This window comes from Sinocyclocheilus grahami, unplaced genomic scaffold, assembly GCF_001515645.1.
Source record: "Sinocyclocheilus grahami isolate Dianchi unplaced genomic scaffold, SAMN03320097.WGS_v1.1 scaffold17.1, whole genome shotgun sequence".
Classification (NCBI taxonomy): domain Eukaryota; kingdom Metazoa; phylum Chordata; class Actinopteri; order Cypriniformes; family Cyprinidae; genus Sinocyclocheilus; species Sinocyclocheilus grahami.
Window position 1 is genome coordinate 4,520,415 of NW_015505196.1, and position 16,842 is coordinate 4,537,256.

Consider the following 16,842-nt stretch of genomic DNA (forward strand, 5'->3'; position numbering starts at 1 on the left):
CTTTTTTACACTCTCTCGGCTCTCTCTCTCTCTCTCTCTCTCTCTCTCTCTCTCTCTCTCTCTCTCAGTCATTCCCTACACACGCGTTCATCAAATACTCTCTCCCTAAACTTCCCGGCAGAAAAAGCGTGGAAATCGTGAGTGAACAGACAAATTCATCAAAGACTAGAGATGTTTAAGTGCACTCTGTATAAAGTCACTGATGCAGAGTGTTGCTTTAGCCTCTGCAAATGTCTCATTAAATTGCAGAGATAAACATAATTTTGTGATGCAATAAAATAATTGGTGGTTTTGTTTTTCTCCTTAAGTTTTACCCCTATGACTTCAGTCAGCGTCAGGTAACGATTGTTTTTCTGCGAGGACTACACTAAAAAAAACTTGTTGGTGTAGGATTTGCTTTGAAAATGTGAATGTGTATAAAATGCTGATGGTAATATTGTAACCAATTTGAATGAGGTTAAAGAAAAAGTACAACTTTTCTTGTAAAACATACCCTTGTTTTATTTACAATCACATTTTTACAGTGTAGATGTTGTTTTGATTTCAGGACCAACCCAATGTTCCCCTGATACCTCAAATTCCAAATGTAAATTTTTGGAATTACTTCAACATTTTAACATTATTATTTAAAAAAAACATGTTTGTGAATGTTTGTTTGAATGTGATCCTTTATATGTTTGTGAATATACAGATCTTCCCCTTCGATTTTATGCCACAGACAGTTCCCCAGCAGCCACCTGTGGTGAGACAAGTACGCTTTGAACTTCTTTGGTTTCATAATCACTTGCACTGTTATTGGAATTTACTGAAAGACTGAATCCTGAAACACGGTGAGCTTTCAATGCATTTTTTTACACAGAACCCACCATTCCAGGATGGTCCTCCACAAACCCAAGAGCCTCAGCAGCAAACCCAGCTGGAGCAGCAGGCTCAGACGGGGGGGGGGGTTTGAATGAATATGTGTGAGAAGCTAAAAACACAGCCAGCAGCAAAGCTCTGATTTGACAACGTAATTACTCCTTCAGTGCTGCATTTAGCCAGGATGTGTTTAACCAAAATGAGAACTTGCGAATTTCGTATGTCAGCAGCAGTTTTGCAGAAACAGCAGATTATGCGTGCCACACACTTGTTAATTATCCTCACTTTTTTTCAGGTGTCTAACAAGCCATGAAGATCGGTGAGATACTGCTTAGGTGTATCTGAATTTGATTCATTCATCCTAATTTTGAATTGCAACACAGTATTGCTTAATATTGTTTTCGACATTGTTTGAAATCACTCTTTCGTGCTTGTTTAACATATAATTTCTTATGCCCACAGGCACATCTTTGAAGCTGAGTGAGAAAAAAAGTCAAACAACAAGAGTGTGTTAAACTTTTTTGTCTAATGCTATTTAGAATTAGTACATACTTTTTTTTCTGGAATAATAATTTAAAATGAGCTGATTTTTTAACATGAAGAAGATGATTTACCCATATGTATAACTACATTTTTTAAGTTCTGTAATTGCATGGTATACAGATAGAAATGTGCTGGTTTGGTCTTATTCTGATATGAAAAAATTATACTTTAACTGAATATCAAACAAATTTCAATGAATATTTTCTAATGTAGGCCTTTTGTGAGTAGTGTTTCAGTAATAAAGTTGATTAAACAAAACTTTTTGAACATGTTATCTGCACTTTTTATCCTAGTGCCAGCTGTGACAAAACAGGAGATGCAGTTTTAAATGCAATTAAAATAATACAAAAAGATTTTTGTTGCAAGGTTAAAGTGAAATATTATGCACCTTCACCTTGAACATTCTGCAGTATAATAAACATGATACAGCATGATCAGAATCATTAAATTCATGCTCGTTAAAACTTTAGTAGAGCAAACACTTTGTTAGGCCATGTTCAACCTCAAGAAAGCTTGAAGATGTGTGTATTAGAGAATGATTTAATATACTCATACAAACAAAATTCAGGGAACTTAACGAGTAAACTATGAAAAGTTTTGCAGTTTCTACAAGTAATGCCAGGTCATCAGGAATTCTAATAGTCTCTTTACATGCATACAAAAATAAACACAAGCACTTACAAAATAATACATCTACAGTATGTTAGCAATCAATCCATTTCTTATATATATATATATGTGTGTACATATTCAAATGTGAAGTAACAGCCAATTTACTTCTTTTATGATATTTGCTCATTCTCAACTCTACAAGTCAAGTCAAGTCACCTTTATTTATATAGCGCTTTTAACAATACAGATTGTGTCAAAGCAACTGAACAGCATTAATTAGGAAAATAGTGTGTCAGTAATGCAAAATGACAATAGTAAACACTCATTTTTCAGCGAGCTGCATTCAGAGAACGTGTCCTCACCTGCACTCAAAGGTAGACACACATCCGCCATTAAAGCAAGTAACAGTGACTAGTGTATTAGTATTGTAAGCGAGAGTAGCAGCACCCACACTCGCGATATATTGTATTGTATTGTAGCCCTTTATATATATATATATATATAGGCTATAGCTTATATCTTATATCTTTAAACATATAACTATATTGTATTGAACAACTAGAAAAACAACTACCAATGAATGAATGAATGAAAAATGACTGAAGGGGAGCAAGAGTATATGTGCCTGAATCTTTTCAGCAAATGGATATCTATAAACCTTTTATGTTCATACATTATCAGACGGAAGACATCCTGGATGTGGATTCCCTAAAGCATAAGGCATTTCAATCCTTTTAATGCTCCAAACCACAGAGTAAGAAAACAGTGTAAAAAAACACAGATGGCAACAGCACTAAAGAAGCTGTCAGTGTGGTCACAACAATTAGGAGCCAAAAGATTTATACCTACTGTATCTCCAAATGAATCAGCAAGAAATTGTGCATTAAGTCTGTAATTAAGAGTTCAGAAGAATTTGTAATATGAGCTTTATTGTGAAGATCTGTGTTAATTAGATCGATCAATTTGGCAGGCGCCCACAAGTCCCACTCTCATGCGAAAAGGGGCCCCTTGAAAGTCATATATATCCAAACTTCACCGTCAAACACCACAGACAGACAACCCTCCTGTCTAGAGGATCGGATAGATAATTTCATTTTTCATCTCTCTTTTTGAAGAACTGTGCACCAAGCAGAATTTCACAGTGTATAATTATACATAAGGAGTCATTAACAGTTGTAATTCCAACCTTGTTTTAAGAATAAAGGCAAAAAATAGATTTCCCTCTTTGCTGAGAGATGATTGGCTTGTTTCATGATCTGTTAAGTATATATAGCAGCCTTGTTCAGTAGTTATGCATTCAACTTTAAACTCCAAGAAGCCAGCCAGTTGTCCTTGTGATTTTCAAAAAGAGGTAAGCTCTTACCATTTCTAGAGTGTTATAACTCATGGATATGTTACACTCTTAAAAATAGAGGTTCGGAAAAGTATGATGATTATAAAGCAATGCCATTAACAAACCATTCTGGATTCTCTGAAGAACCTTTGAAAGAACTGTTCTGAAAATAACTATTTTACTTAATATAAAGATCATTTTAATAATCTAAAGAATGTTTTTCCACTATAAAGAACTTTTTGTAGAATGGAAAGGTTCCACTGATATTAAAGATTCTTCATGGAACCATGAATGCCAGTGAAGAACCTTTATTTTCAAAAATGAACTGACAGCATTTAATGTTTCAAGTTTTGTTTGTTTTTCTTTTTGGATCATAAGAGCAAACATGAAAGTGCTGGCGTTCTTGATGTGTTTGCTGGGCTCTTCACTAGCTGCCCCTGTAAGTCCTCGTTTCTCAGTTCAAGACAGCATAACAAAGTCTAAGTTTCATTTTGACATTTTCCTCTTGCTTTGCACATTTTAGGCCCCTGACAGTGGCAGCAATGAGGTAAGACCTCTGTGAGTCGATGAAAATGGATGTTAATATAAGGCCTAAAATTTTGTATAACATTTGTCTTTTCTCTCCTGCAGCAGGCAATTATTGGTCATGCTAACACAGCTCTGCAGTTGATGGAACTCTACAGAATGTTAGGACATCTGCAGCAACAGGTCAGTTCAATGGCGCTAAAGACATAGGCCTACATTAGAGGCGTTTAATAATAATAACAACATAATGTAATCAATGTTTTTGCAGGGTTTTGGTGCTGTTCCTACTGGTGCTCAACTGCCTGTATGTTACAAATTTGACCACTTTATGTGATTTAAAGACTTTACTGTGTGAACATGCCTCAGAAGTAACCTGTTTCATGGAACTGATGACATTTTGTGTTCCTCACAGGCAGCACCCGCAGAACCTGCACCTGCTGATGTAAACCCCTCTCATTCTATCAAAACCACATATCATACACATTTTTGAGTTTTTGAGGAGAAACGATAACCTTTTGAAAACATTTTTGAAAATATTTGTTCTTTTTACAGGCCCAGCCTCAAGTTTCACCTCAAGCACCACAACAGGTTAGCAACATGCTATTGCTATTTTGGCTCAATTTCAGTAATGGCAGGTTATACCATGTTATATCAGGTTGTATCACAGCAGGCTAGCAACATGCTATTGCTATTTTGGGTCAGTGTCAGTCAAGGCATGTTATACCATGTTGTACCACAGCAGATTAGCAGCATGTTATCAATATTTTGAGTCATTTTCTTTTAATGATTTTTGTTTCTTTTCAGCATCTGTTTATGATGTGAAGTATCATTTAGGGTACAACATAAATCATACATATACATTGCTGTTTAGTTTTCTTAATTGTAGGAGTAGTCGATAACACTATAGCTTTTAGCATGGCTTTGCTACTAATCTTTTTGCAAAAATTAGTGGTAATAAAATAAAGGTTTGGTGTCAATGATTCAATGAAGAACCTTTAACATCCATGGAACCTTTCCATTCTACAAAAAGTTCTTTATAGTGGAAAAAAGTTCTTCAGGCTAAAATATTGAATGACACAAAGAAAAAAGGTTCTTTTTAAGAACCATTCAATGAAAAGTTCCTTGGAGAACCTAAAATCGTTTTACTTTGCATTGCTACAAACCTTTATTTTTAAGAGTGTGCTTGAATCTGGAAATACAGTAAGTACAGTATGTTACATTGACACTGATCTTTAAACTTTTTTTTAAGGGCTTTTTTTTCAACCCCGCTCTTTTCGCACCCACAGGAGATGGATCAGATGAGGAAGGAGTTGTAGGTTATTTCATCTTATCAAAATACAAAACACACATTTTTAAACATTATGCACTTTATGAGTTCCGTCCCACTTTTCTATCTACCATAGCCACAGTTTCGTGGGTTTTACCCTCCCTACGGCTACCAGCCTGCCCAGCCGGCTGCTCCGTTGAACTCAGATGAGGCTGAAGTGGCAGAAGAAGCAGAGGGTGCAGAAGCAGCAGAAGCAGCTGAGGCTGGAGCCGAACCTGAACCTGCTGGAACTGCTGCAACTGTTGATGCTACTGCCGTAAACGAGATCGCACCCGTGGATGTTGCCATAGAGGCTCCTGTTGAACCTGTCATTGCTGCTGTTGTTCCGTCTCTCATCCCTGAGGTACCAGCAGTCGCTGTGGAAATCGACACCGCTTTGGTGGGGCCTGATGCTGCTGCTGGTGCAGAACAGGTGTTGGTGGCTGATGCTCCTGATGCTGCTCTGCCAGTGCAGTGAGAGAGATTATCACAAGCCCCGCCCCCAATATCCTAACCAATCAGTCACATCGCTGACATTAAGACCACAACTCTATGGTCTGAACATTGTAGCACAGGGACTTGGCTAGACAGAGGGGGTGTCTACTGGCTTGCTGGAACAAAGTGTGGCACATTCCTGTTGTGTTGTGTGTGAAAATGTTTCCTGGCAGATGACAATTTTTATTAACCTCACTGTAAGAATTGAGCCGATACTGCTGCAGACAGCGTTAATTGTTATGTCTTCTCTTTCAGTTTCTTAAAATAAAATGCCTTTTGTCTTACTGCAGTTAAAGGCCTCTTTAATCAACTGAAATGTAACTATGTAACACTTTGGAAATAATAAAAATGGACAAAACATAGTTTTGTGTGAAGAAACCAGTCACTAAAGCTGCACACACACACACACACACACACACAGGTTTGTTTTTATGGTTTATGGGGACTCTCCATAGGCGTAATGGTTTTTATACTGTACAAACCGTATTTTCTATTGCCCTACACCATACCCCTAAACCTACCTCTTACAGGAAACTTTCTGCATGTGGTATATATATATATATACCACTGTACTTAAATTGTCTTCCGGGAAACATGCAAGTGTCTTCTGTTGCTTCCGAAGGGCAGTACTAAATGGAAAAAAAAGATATTTCAACAAAATAAGAAAAATGTGGACAAAACACACATCCTGTGAGTGGCTGTGAAAGTAAGGCTGGCAGGCTTGTTTTATAGGATAAAGCAGATCTCTGAAAGAGTGCTGACTGGGCAGATGCTACTACATGAGGAAAATCTCTCACTCTATGGCTCACAGTCTAGCAAGCACATGCACATAAATTACACCATTATAATGTTGCGACAGCATAAGTACAATGAAATTACAGTTAAATAAATACCACAAACAAACGTGGTCATTCACATAATGCTTACTTGAGGCACTCTGGTGAAATCATTTAAACATGAACATAAAATTAGTTCAGAACACGGAACATTAATAAAAACAACAGGTTGTTAAAATTCTCAGTGTAATTGTATAAATGATGGGCCTCACCAATACTTTGAACTTTTGTTGGAGGGAGTATAAATTATGTACCATTCAAGAAGGCAGGGAGGAGGCTTTGTCTTTGTCACTCTAGTCTCTCATTAATCTTCAAATCCTTCTCAGGGTCATGCAAGTCTGAGATATCATTACAGAGCACAACAGAACAAATGAACCACAAGCGTACTCCTCCTTTGAAAACACTCGCTGTAATTTGACTGCATCTTAAATTTCACCAGACAGAAGGTCTGTAATTCTAAGGGGCTCTGCGAATCTTCTGATCAAGAGAGAATGGGACAGGATTTAGGTTAAAGCAAAACAGTTGGTGAGTTTTTGATCTGAATTTATGGCAATTTTCATCCTCTTAGAGTAACATTTTGTCCATTGTAGATTTATTTCATGACTTTTAACAAATGGGAACATGTGTAAATTATAAATCACTGCTTTAGCCTTTTGCTTTAGGGGAAAATAAATCATGACTGTTGTACCTGCATCAGGTGGTATTGCAGTCCCACCCCAAATGTCTCCGATAATGGAAGTGGACACAGATGACAGTGAAGACGCAATTCCAGCTCCAAATGCAGGACGTGTATTTAACATAAACAACAGCAACAACAATGAAGAGTAATCAAAGATCATTAAATATAATATACTGTAAGTAGTATTTTTCTCTCTGTAGGGAAGACAAGAAGAAAAAGAAAAAGGAGAAAAAAGAAAAGAAGGAGAAGAAAGAAGTAGCTGTCAGACTCTGTTCTGTGTTTTGTGTGTGTTTTGCTCCCCATGTGTTCCATGCCCTTTATTTGGTTCTTCCTGTTCCTGCTCTAATTATGTTTATTGTTTCATTAGTTCCAGGTGTCTCGTCATCCCATTCTTTAGTCCTGTGTATTTATAGTGAGCCCTGTTCTAAGTTTGAATGTCCAGTATTGTGAATGTCTGTGGATGTGTCAACCTCTCCTGCTACGAGTGTTTTTCCTGGTTCCCTTAAAGACATTCAAATCTCCTGTGTTGATGTACTCCTGGTCTCCTCGTTCCGTGCTCCGCGCTCCCGCACTGTAGTGAAACGTGACAGAATACCGGACCGTGACAGTAAGTGATGCCCCTTCTTCCCGTGTTTGTTTTTCGTTTTTTTATTTTCCTGTTTGTTTCTCCCTGCTAACATGGAGGAACGAGCTTTGTTCATTGCCGTGGCTCAGGTGAGTCACGACCCGCTCACCTACGCGAGAGCATTTGTGCCGCTCGCCCTCACCAGCTCCCTGGATGGGGAGACCCTGGTGACGCTGTTCTGGCTCGGGATCATATACCATCTGCCAACGGAACTCCCAGACACCACCAACCTCGACTGGAAGGAGGCGGTCATCCGGTGTCTGGAGAGCCTCCGATCCCGATCCGGAACCCCTCCACCGGCCGTTCCACAGTCAAGCCCGCCGGCTGCTCCGAAGTTAAGCCTGCTGGCCGCAGCATTCTCAAGCCTGCCGACCACACCTTTCACCCCGAACCTAAAGGGGATTCTAAGGAGGAGAAGACCGTCGACTCCAGCCCCGGAGCTTGCTCCAGTGTCGGCTCCAGCCCCAGAGCTCACTCCAGTGTCGGCTCCAGCCCCAGAGCTCGTCCCAGTGAGGGCTCCCTGAGATTAGCCCAGTGAGGGCTCCTGTCCCCAAGTTTAGCCCAGAGAGGGCCACTGTGAACAGGCCTACAGAGGGCCTCTAAAAACAATATTCTCCCCAAGGATTTTTTTTGGGGGGGTGGTAATATGGGCCCGTCCGTAGTGGCCGGGCCGAGTGGCAAGTTCCCTTTTTTTTTGAGGGGGGGGGGGGGGGGGGAAAATGGGTCCGTCCGTAGTGGTCCAGCCATGGCGTCCTGAGTTCGCAGCTGTAGTGGCCGGGCCAAGGGGCGAGGCCAGGGCCACGGAGGCTGTCCTGCCATGGCCTCCTGGGCTCCTTGCTCCGCCATGGCCTTTTGAGTTCCCTGCTCTGCCGTGGCCTCCTCAACGGCCTGCTCCGCCATGGCCTCCTGAACTGCCTGCTCCGCCATGGCTTCCGGGGGGGGGTAAAATGGGTCCGTCCGTAGTGGTCCAGCCATGGCGTCCTGAGTTCGCAGCTGTAGTGGCCGGGCCAAGGGGCGAGGCCAGGGCCACGGAGGCTGTCCTGCCATGGCCTCCTGGGCTCCTTGCTCCGCCATGGCCTTTTGAGTTCCCTGCTCTGCCGTGGCCTCCTCAACGGCCTGCTCCGCCATGGCCTCCTGAACTGCCTGCTCCGCCATGGCTTCCTAGTCTGCCTGCTCCGCCATGGCGCCCCGAACTGCCTGTTCCGCCATGGTTCCCCAAGCTCCCTGCTCCGCCATGGCCCCTGAGCTCCCTGTGCCGCCATGGCACTCTGGACTGCCTGATCCGCCCTGGAGGTATTCCCTGTGTCCCAGTCCTGCACCAGCCTCCAGGGCGCCCAGAGGGGAGTAATGTCAGACTCTGTCCCATGTTTTGTGTGTGTTTTGCTCCCCATGTGTTTCCATGCCCTTATTTGGTTCTTCCTGTTCGTGTTCTAATTATGTTAATTGTTTCATTAGTTCCAGGTGTGTCTCGTCATCCCATCCTTTAGTCCTGTGTATTTATAGTGAGCCCTGTTCTAAGTTTGGTTGTCCGGTATTGTGAATGTCTGTGGATGTGCAAACCTTTCCTGCTACATGTGTTTTTCCTGTGATGATGTACTCCTGGTCTCCTTGTTACTCGCTCCGTGCTCCCGCACCGTAGTGAAACGTAACAGTAGCATACCATGTGTTTCTTAACTGAGATAGTTTGCATATAAATAATGTTTAGATATTTTGCTGTCTTATCTTATAGGAAAAAAGAAAAGAAAGAGAAGAAAGAAAAAACAGAGAAGAAGCAAAAGGATGAAAAAGAAAAAGAAAATGAGAAAGAAAAGAAAAAAGAAAAGGAAAAAGAGAAGGAAAACGAAAAGGAAAAGGAGAAAGAAAAAGAAAAAGAAAAAGAAAAAGAAAAAGAAGGGGTTGGCATCAGACTTTTAATCCGTCATTTCTACTCTGTGATTTTCCAAAGTTCAAAGTTATCACCATTGATTATTGCTCATGTCAACTTCATTTTCTCAAGGACTAAGGAGTTGTTTGTGATTAACCCAGCAGGACTCCTGTACTATCAATGGCTGCTTATAATCACAATTCCTGTCATGTACAATTGGACAGCTATAATTGCAAGGTAATAATTAAATGTTCATGTTTTAATAAGATGAGGATACCAGGAGATGAGAGAAGAATACAACTAGAAGATATCTCCTTTTTATTAACCTCTGAAGTGTGCTTCTTTACATCTCTGTTAGTCATTCATATTCTCTAATAAATATGATGAAGGCAATATATTCAGCTATATGTACATTTTGGAAGCTTGATAAATGGGTGTAATCCTTTTGAGAGCTTTTAAATTGTGTCTCTTTGCATAGAGCCTGCTTTGAGGAGCTGCACCTCTGATCTTCTACTTCGTTTTAGGGTTAGACTACCCAGAGATCCGCATAAACAAGTAGCTTTGCCTCAACCGCATGTTTGAGTTCTTCACAATCTCAGAAACCATGACCAACTACCAACTATCTTCCGAATCTGCACTTTGATCATGTATATCATCATCCACTGGAATGCATGCCTCTACTTCTCCTTCTCCAAGGCCATTGGGTTCGGATCAGATCCATGGGTGTATCCCGCTCTCACAGAAGACGAGTTCGGAGAGCTGATGCGAAAATATTCCTTCAGCCTCTACTGGTCCACTCTTACCCTCACCACCATCGGAGAGATGCCGTCTCCAGAGCTAGACTCTGAATTCTTCTTTCATGTGGTTGACTTCCTGGTGGGTGTCTTGATCTTTGCCACCGTTGTGGGTAACATTGCTACAATGATCTCTAATATGAACGCGGCCCAGGCTCAGTTTCAAGCCAGGATCGATAACATCAAGCAGTACATGCATATGTGTCATCAAGTGGTTTGACTTCCTGTGGACTAACAAGAAAGCACAAGTCGAACGAGAGGTTCTGCGGTACCTGCCAGACAAGTTACGGGCGGAGATAGGCATGAACGTGCACTTAGATACACTCAAGAAGGTGCGGATCTTTGCCGACTGTGAAGCAGGGCTGGTGATCGAGTTGATGTTGAAGCTTCGCCCACAAGTCTTCAGTCCCGGTGATTACATCAGTCGCAAGGGCGATATTGGTCGGGAGATGTACATCATAAAGGATTGCAAACTCGCTGTTGTGGCTGACGATGGTGTCACTCAATTTGTTGTCCTTGGCGATGGAAGCTACTTTGGAGAAATCAGCATTCTAAACATCAAGGGCAGCAAGGCCGGGAACCGTAGAACGGCCAATATCCAAAGCATAGGATACTCAGACCTCTTCTGCCTGTCCAAAGATGATCTGATGGAGGCTTTGACTGAATATCCAGATGCTAAGGCCATGCTAGAGGAAAAAGGGAGACAGATTCTGCAACATGATGCAAAGAATACGAACCAAGATGAAGAAGCTGCTGGCAGAACAGGAAGAAACGCGAAAGGATATCAAACGGCGGATTGCTCAGATAGAGCGCTTTGCTGGAGAGGTGGTGGAGGACGAAGATGAAGAGGAGGAGATAGAAAAGAAGGAAGAAACGGAAGAGCAAAAGAAAGAGGAAGAGCCAGAGAAAGAGAAGTTAGAAGAAGACAAGGAAAAGACGGAAGAAAAAGGAGGAAAAAACGGAGGAAGCAACCAAAGAGGAAAAGAAAGATGAGGAGCCATAGAATAATACCTTATGAGACTGTTTTATAATAAAAGAGAGAATAAAATCTAAATACTATATACAGTCAAATTAAAAACAAAAAAACTTATTAATTATTGTCCTTAGTAACACTACTTTGAATTTGTTGATTCACATGCAAAATGTCTTGTGCAGCCAATAAATTCTTGTCAAGGCAACAACAGATTTCTAGTCTGACAAATTATCAATTAGCAATACCAGTTTAATTTGTATTTCTTTCTAACATATTCAATATTTCTATATGATTTTTGCATTAAAGCAAACTCTAAAAAACGAGAGACAATACCTGCAAACATGAGCTCTGTACTTTTAATTTTAAAGAAGCTTAAATCCTAAGAGAAAAGAAGCATGCCAATAAACACTATCTGCATCATTTATTCATGTGGCAGTGCATACTGGAAGCTCTCAAATCAGCAATATCGTTCCATATGAAATTGTTTTTCATGCAGCTTGTTAGTTGGCAATTGAGACATTTTTTTTTAAGAAAATCACATTACCAAGTAATGTACTTGATGGGCACAAGGGTGCAGCAGAGGACCAATGATTAATGACCCTTTCCTATTCAAAACCTGAAAATGTATAAAATAATAAACACATGAAATCAAGTCATTTCTTTTCATGGAATCCCTAGTTTTAAAGATATTTTCTTTTATTGTTAGATAAACTAAAATTAAATGTTTGAATGGGGTGCTTTAAAAACACAGAACTCTTGTTTCTTTGTATAATGTAGCATGTGGCATTTTCACTAAAATGTTCATAAGCAAGTATAATATTTTTAGATAATTTTTCTGATAAATTTTCTACCTGACAAATTATTAAATCACTGAATAAAGTGTCACCTGCCTAATGACACCTCTTTAGAAGACCCAAATAAGTTTGCAAATGTGAACTGTGTCATTTCTTCACCGCTAGCGTCATTAAATACAGTTTTAACACAGTTTTCCCAAACAATATTGCTCAATCAAGTGTAAATACAAAGGGAAGCTGCAAATAATAGCCCTAATATTATTAAAATAACTTTGTTATTTAAAACGCTAAGGTAAAGCGAAACTTTTGTGATGTGAAGTGGAGGGGTGTAACGGGGCTGACGAGACGTGAGACATGCGGATCCAAATGCAAAGCTTTAATTGGAGAAGACAGAGACATGGTCATAAGACAGGCAGGGTCAGAACACAGGCAAACAGGTATATGGTGGGCAAGACACAAGAATAATCCTAGGGCTAGCATGGGTCGACGATAGACAAACAGAGTCACAGGGGCAAGGCTAAAGGGAGAAGTCCAAGAAAACAGGTCAAGATCAAAACCGAAGGAGACAGACAAGGCAAGGCAAAACTAAGCTAAGACTAGGGCTAAGATCGACACCGAAGGAAACGGCTAAGGCTAAGGCTAAGGCTAAGGCTAAGGCTAAGGCTAAGGCTAAGGCTAAGGCTCGACTTAGGGCTCGGTAGAGTAGCTATCGCTCAGAGAGTGATAAACGCTAGACAATACTCGGCAGAGGGAAGGGATCAGAGTGAGTGTTAAATAGTGAGGGAGTGATATGAAACAGCTGGGTGCAATCAGTGTAAACAGCTGTGTGTAATCCGTGCTGAGTGCAATCAGTGCAATGCATGATGGGAAATTTAGTCCGGGGTGATGTGCAACAGTGTGTAGTGCGAGAGTCAATGAAATTGGAAGTTCATGGACCGGATTCGTGACAAGGGGAATGAGGGTGTTTCGACAAAAAAGACTTCCGCATAGGATGCAGCTGATTAGATCCTCTGTTTGCATAATTTCACCTTGTTTATGGCCTCCACATGATGTGTCCTCCTCCATAATGGCATACTTTGATCGGTTTCCAAATCACAAGAAGAAACAAAGAAGAATCAACTGAGTATTTATAAGCAGCTTGTGAAGTAGACCTATCCTATTTGTTGCTTTAATCTGAGATAGAGAAAGGTACATGCATCTAAAAATACATTCATAATTTTTATCCTTAACCTTAACTGGATTCTCAAAACATTCGCAGACAATTTTAGTGCATTAAAATCCGCATTTTTAGTTAAAGGGCATGTACGTATTTAAGTGGTTTTGTAAAAACGGAAAAAGATTTGAAAAGGCAGACTTTTTGACATTTAAAGAAAAAAATTCACTTGCTCAGCCCAGGCCCTGTAATATCTAACTCTGCCTATGCTTTTTTTTCACATGCCAGTTTGTGCAGAACTGCTTTTATCCATGACGTGTTTCTTCCTGTGGCTTCCTTAAATTTTCCTTTGCCTGCATTATTGATAATGCAATTGCAGTTCTACAGGTATGCAGCAGCAGTCAGTTTTCAATTTTGTAAAATTTGAGGTACTTTAAATGAAAGGAGACATATTTGTACCAATGTTTCATTTCCAAGAAGCCTTCGATTTAGTCAGAGCTGATTAGGGGTCCTGTGGATACCAGCTCATATGTGGAGTGGTTGCAGTGTGTATGTCTCAATATTCTCTCTTCTTTCATTTTGAACATTCCCATCTGTTCTCTCTGCCGGCATTTGCTGTCACATGTGGACACTTATTGTATTTGCTCAGAGAGGTGATGAGAAAAGGGATGTAAGCTGAAAATGAAAGAACAGTGGAAGTATGTCTCCCATGGGAAAGCAAGATAAAAAAGGAAGCTATTGCCTGTGATGTCAGCCATGAAAAGAGTCCTCCACCGTTTCGTCTCTCGAGCAGCAGGAGTGACACATTTAATTAATTAAACTGCGTCTGTGACTTTTAGAGGCAAATCAAAAAGGACCATATGACTTTCCTTCAAGGAGAAATTACTTACTGAATTAACAAGTGTTGGGAATATGAACATGCTGGTACAACTTTTTGTTATTTAAATGAAAGCTAGATTGGAACATGCATGAATGAATGTGTGATTTACAGAAAGAAGACGTCATGGTGCATCCATAATCATTGAGACAGAACAAACTGATAGATTGGTTTGGACATTTAGTAACATCTACAATATCGAGGGTCATTTTGCCTCACATCGAACATGAACTAGTGGTCAGTCAAGCAATTTTATTGTCCCATTTGGCCCTTCATCACAGGAACACTCAGAAGCCCATCGCATCTGTGAGAGCACAGGCGGATTTTTCGAAAAAGCTGATTGGAAGAGCCAATTTAACTCGCTGTGCGAAATTTCTTATACAAAAGAAATGGTGCCGCAACAAGGGTCTATCAGTAGGGAACACTGTGTCTCACAGAGTATTGTCATCAAATGCTCTGATCTGAGCAGTAAGTGGAAGTCACACGGGCAGCTCACACCAGAGTGTTTTGGAGTCTGGTGGCAGAACGATACACCATAGCATGTTTTGGTTTTACAAGCTGGTACTTCCTGTTGTTTCCTATCCGTTTCTTAGAATGCTTCAGCACTTTACCTGTCCCTTTCTATTAGTGTGTGTAACTGACCAGTTAGCTGCTGTGCTATTGTTTCTCCTAAACAATTTACTTCACGCTAATAGCATTTGCAGTTGACCGAAGGAGTTCTAGCAGGCAAGAAAGGTGACCTATTGGGAAAATGACATCCTGTGACAGTAGCACTCAGGGCCAGCCTGTTTCTGGAGTACTGGGTGAGGTATTTAAAATAGGCCTGCCAAAAATCGTCACAACATAAATAGAACCACTACAATGAGTGGTCTCTTTTCTTTCTGAAAGAAGGCTCAAATTATAATCCCGCTATACTGTATATACTCATATAATCACATACTGGAAAAATATGAAATAGGATTTACCTAAAAAGTAATTAAATTTCCCAAACATTTACAATTCACATGTTGAATTATACATGAAATCCTGTTTCTAAATGTACTCCAATAATCTGTTTTAGTTAAAACAAAAATTATATGTATGTTTATTTAGATCAACTGGGGCAAAATTATGTATAAAAATGATTATAATACATTTCACAGAAAGTGCTCTTTCATTGAAATTTTTCATAAAAAAATAAATAATGTAAATATTAAGAAATAGATTTTTGCAATAACTATGAACTAGATTATTCTAGAAAAGCTTGTTTGGTTAAATTAATTACTCATATTTCCCAGTGACTTCTTTGCTTCTCGTTGAGAGTGTCTGAGTTCGTTCCCCATATTGTTTTTGAAAAACCTGCAAATTTTATCCTTTGACAAGCACAGTTTCTGAAATGCAAAAGTGCTTTAAATATTAAACAGCAAGCACTGTGAAGACAAAGCATGCTTTAAATAGCTCAGACGAATATTTTATGTTTTTGTTTTTGTTGAGTATGAGCGTTTTTGAGCAAGGCGTGGAATCTGAGAATAATGATATTTTGCATGGTTATAGTAGGATGAATAAATTATGTAGATTACATTGTTACTATTTATTCTTTAACGGTTTACAGCTTTTACGATGTTGTTCTCTTTAATTTATTTATCTTTTGTAAGCGCTATTGTGGTTTGTGTGCTAGATGTTGAAATCCATGTGTGCTTAGACTTAAATGTATTCTCCATACTCTGGAGGTGAGTGGTATGTCAAATTGTAGCCAAATATAGACTGATTTTTGATTTATGATATGACAGATTTAGTTTCCGCTTCCAGAGTAGATGGAGTGTTAAATGTCCTCACTTCCAAGTTGTGATCTATATGGTTTGAATGAACACTAGTAGCTCCCCTGGGAAGTCTAAGCAATTGTCTGTGTCGCCTATAGGCTCTTGTAGCACTTGAAAGCCTACATTATAGGTTATTGTACTGCCATTGTTTGTATATGGAGACTCCATGGCAGTACTTGAATTTCTACGCCTTTTATTGAATTTAGTGATTGTGATAGCTGAATTCACCACTTAAAACTAGTACAAGTATAGTGTGGTGGAAAAGTAATTTTGTGCCATTATCCATAAATGGACCCCTTTCCTGTCAGAAACGTTTCCTCCACTTGATCACAAGTGACTACTTGTGTTTACGTCAAACAGGTTCTTACACTGAATATATGTACATATTGAAATGTAACCCTCGTTCCCTGAAGGAGGGAACGGTGACGTCAAGTCGTGACTGACGAATTAGGATCTCGCTTAGAGAGACCAATCTACTTTGAGTGTAAACTAAACGAGCCAATGGACATTGGCATGTGATGATTGCATCCAGCTGCCGCTGATCACAGCGTGAGCATAAAAAGGCAGCCGGTGCAATGCATACCAGGTTTTTGCTGAGGTGCCGAGCCGGTGACCCGGCCGCTCAGCGGTGGTACAGCAGCTGTGGCGACAGGACCCGACGTCTCCATTTCCTCTTTCAGGGAACGAGGGTTACATACGTAACCGAGTCGTTCCCTTTCAGTCGATCACTATGAGTCACGTCGTGACCGACGAATTGGGATCCCTACCAAAGCGCC

At 40.2% G+C, this 16,842-nt stretch overlaps 2 protein-coding genes and 1 pseudogene across 2 annotated transcripts in view; all 3 read left to right on the forward strand.

Moving 5' to 3' along the window:
* LOC107552310 (protein app1-like) overlaps nt 1-1,332 on the forward strand; it is a 3,643-nt gene extending 2,311 nt beyond the window's left edge. The window contains exons 5-10 of the mRNA XM_016234172.1: nt 69-137; nt 309-338; nt 548-586; nt 692-742; nt 860-928; nt 1,321-1,332. Coding sequence (XP_016089658.1) covers nt 69-137; nt 309-338; nt 548-586; nt 692-742; nt 860-928; nt 1,321-1,332 — 270 coding nt within the window. The remainder of the gene's footprint in view (nt 1-68; nt 138-308; nt 339-547; nt 587-691; nt 743-859; nt 929-1,320) is intronic.
* A 2,002-nt stretch (nt 1,333-3,334) lies between these two features.
* enam (enamelin) lies at nt 3,335-5,748 on the forward strand. Its single transcript, XM_016233336.1, has 9 exons — nt 3,335-3,364; nt 3,725-3,785; nt 3,870-3,893; nt 3,977-4,054; nt 4,140-4,175; nt 4,284-4,313; nt 4,424-4,459; nt 5,121-5,183; nt 5,275-5,748. Exons 2-9 carry the CDS (start codon nt 3,732-3,734, stop codon nt 5,653-5,655), a joined length of 702 nt encoding a protein of 233 aa, XP_016088822.1. The 5' UTR covers nt 3,335-3,364; nt 3,725-3,731; the 3' UTR covers nt 5,656-5,748.
* A 2,117-nt stretch (nt 5,749-7,865) lies between these two features.
* Nucleotides 7,866-11,473, forward strand: LOC107552319 (cyclic nucleotide-gated channel rod photoreceptor subunit alpha-like; annotated as a pseudogene).
* Nucleotides 11,474-16,842: the final 5,369 nt, after the last annotated feature.

Coding starts and splice junctions, on each gene's coding strand:
- enam (XM_016233336.1), top strand. CDS start 3,732: ATGAAAGTGCTGGCGTTCTTGATGTGTTTGCTGGGCTCTTCACTAGCT. Junction 4,460..5,120: donor CACCTCAAGCACCACAACAG/GTTAGCAACATG, acceptor CTTTTTTTTAAG/GGCTTTTTTTTCAACCCCGC. Junction 5,184..5,274: donor GATCAGATGAGGAAGGAGTT/GTAGGTTATTTC, acceptor TATCTACCATAG/CCACAGTTTCGTGGGTTTTA.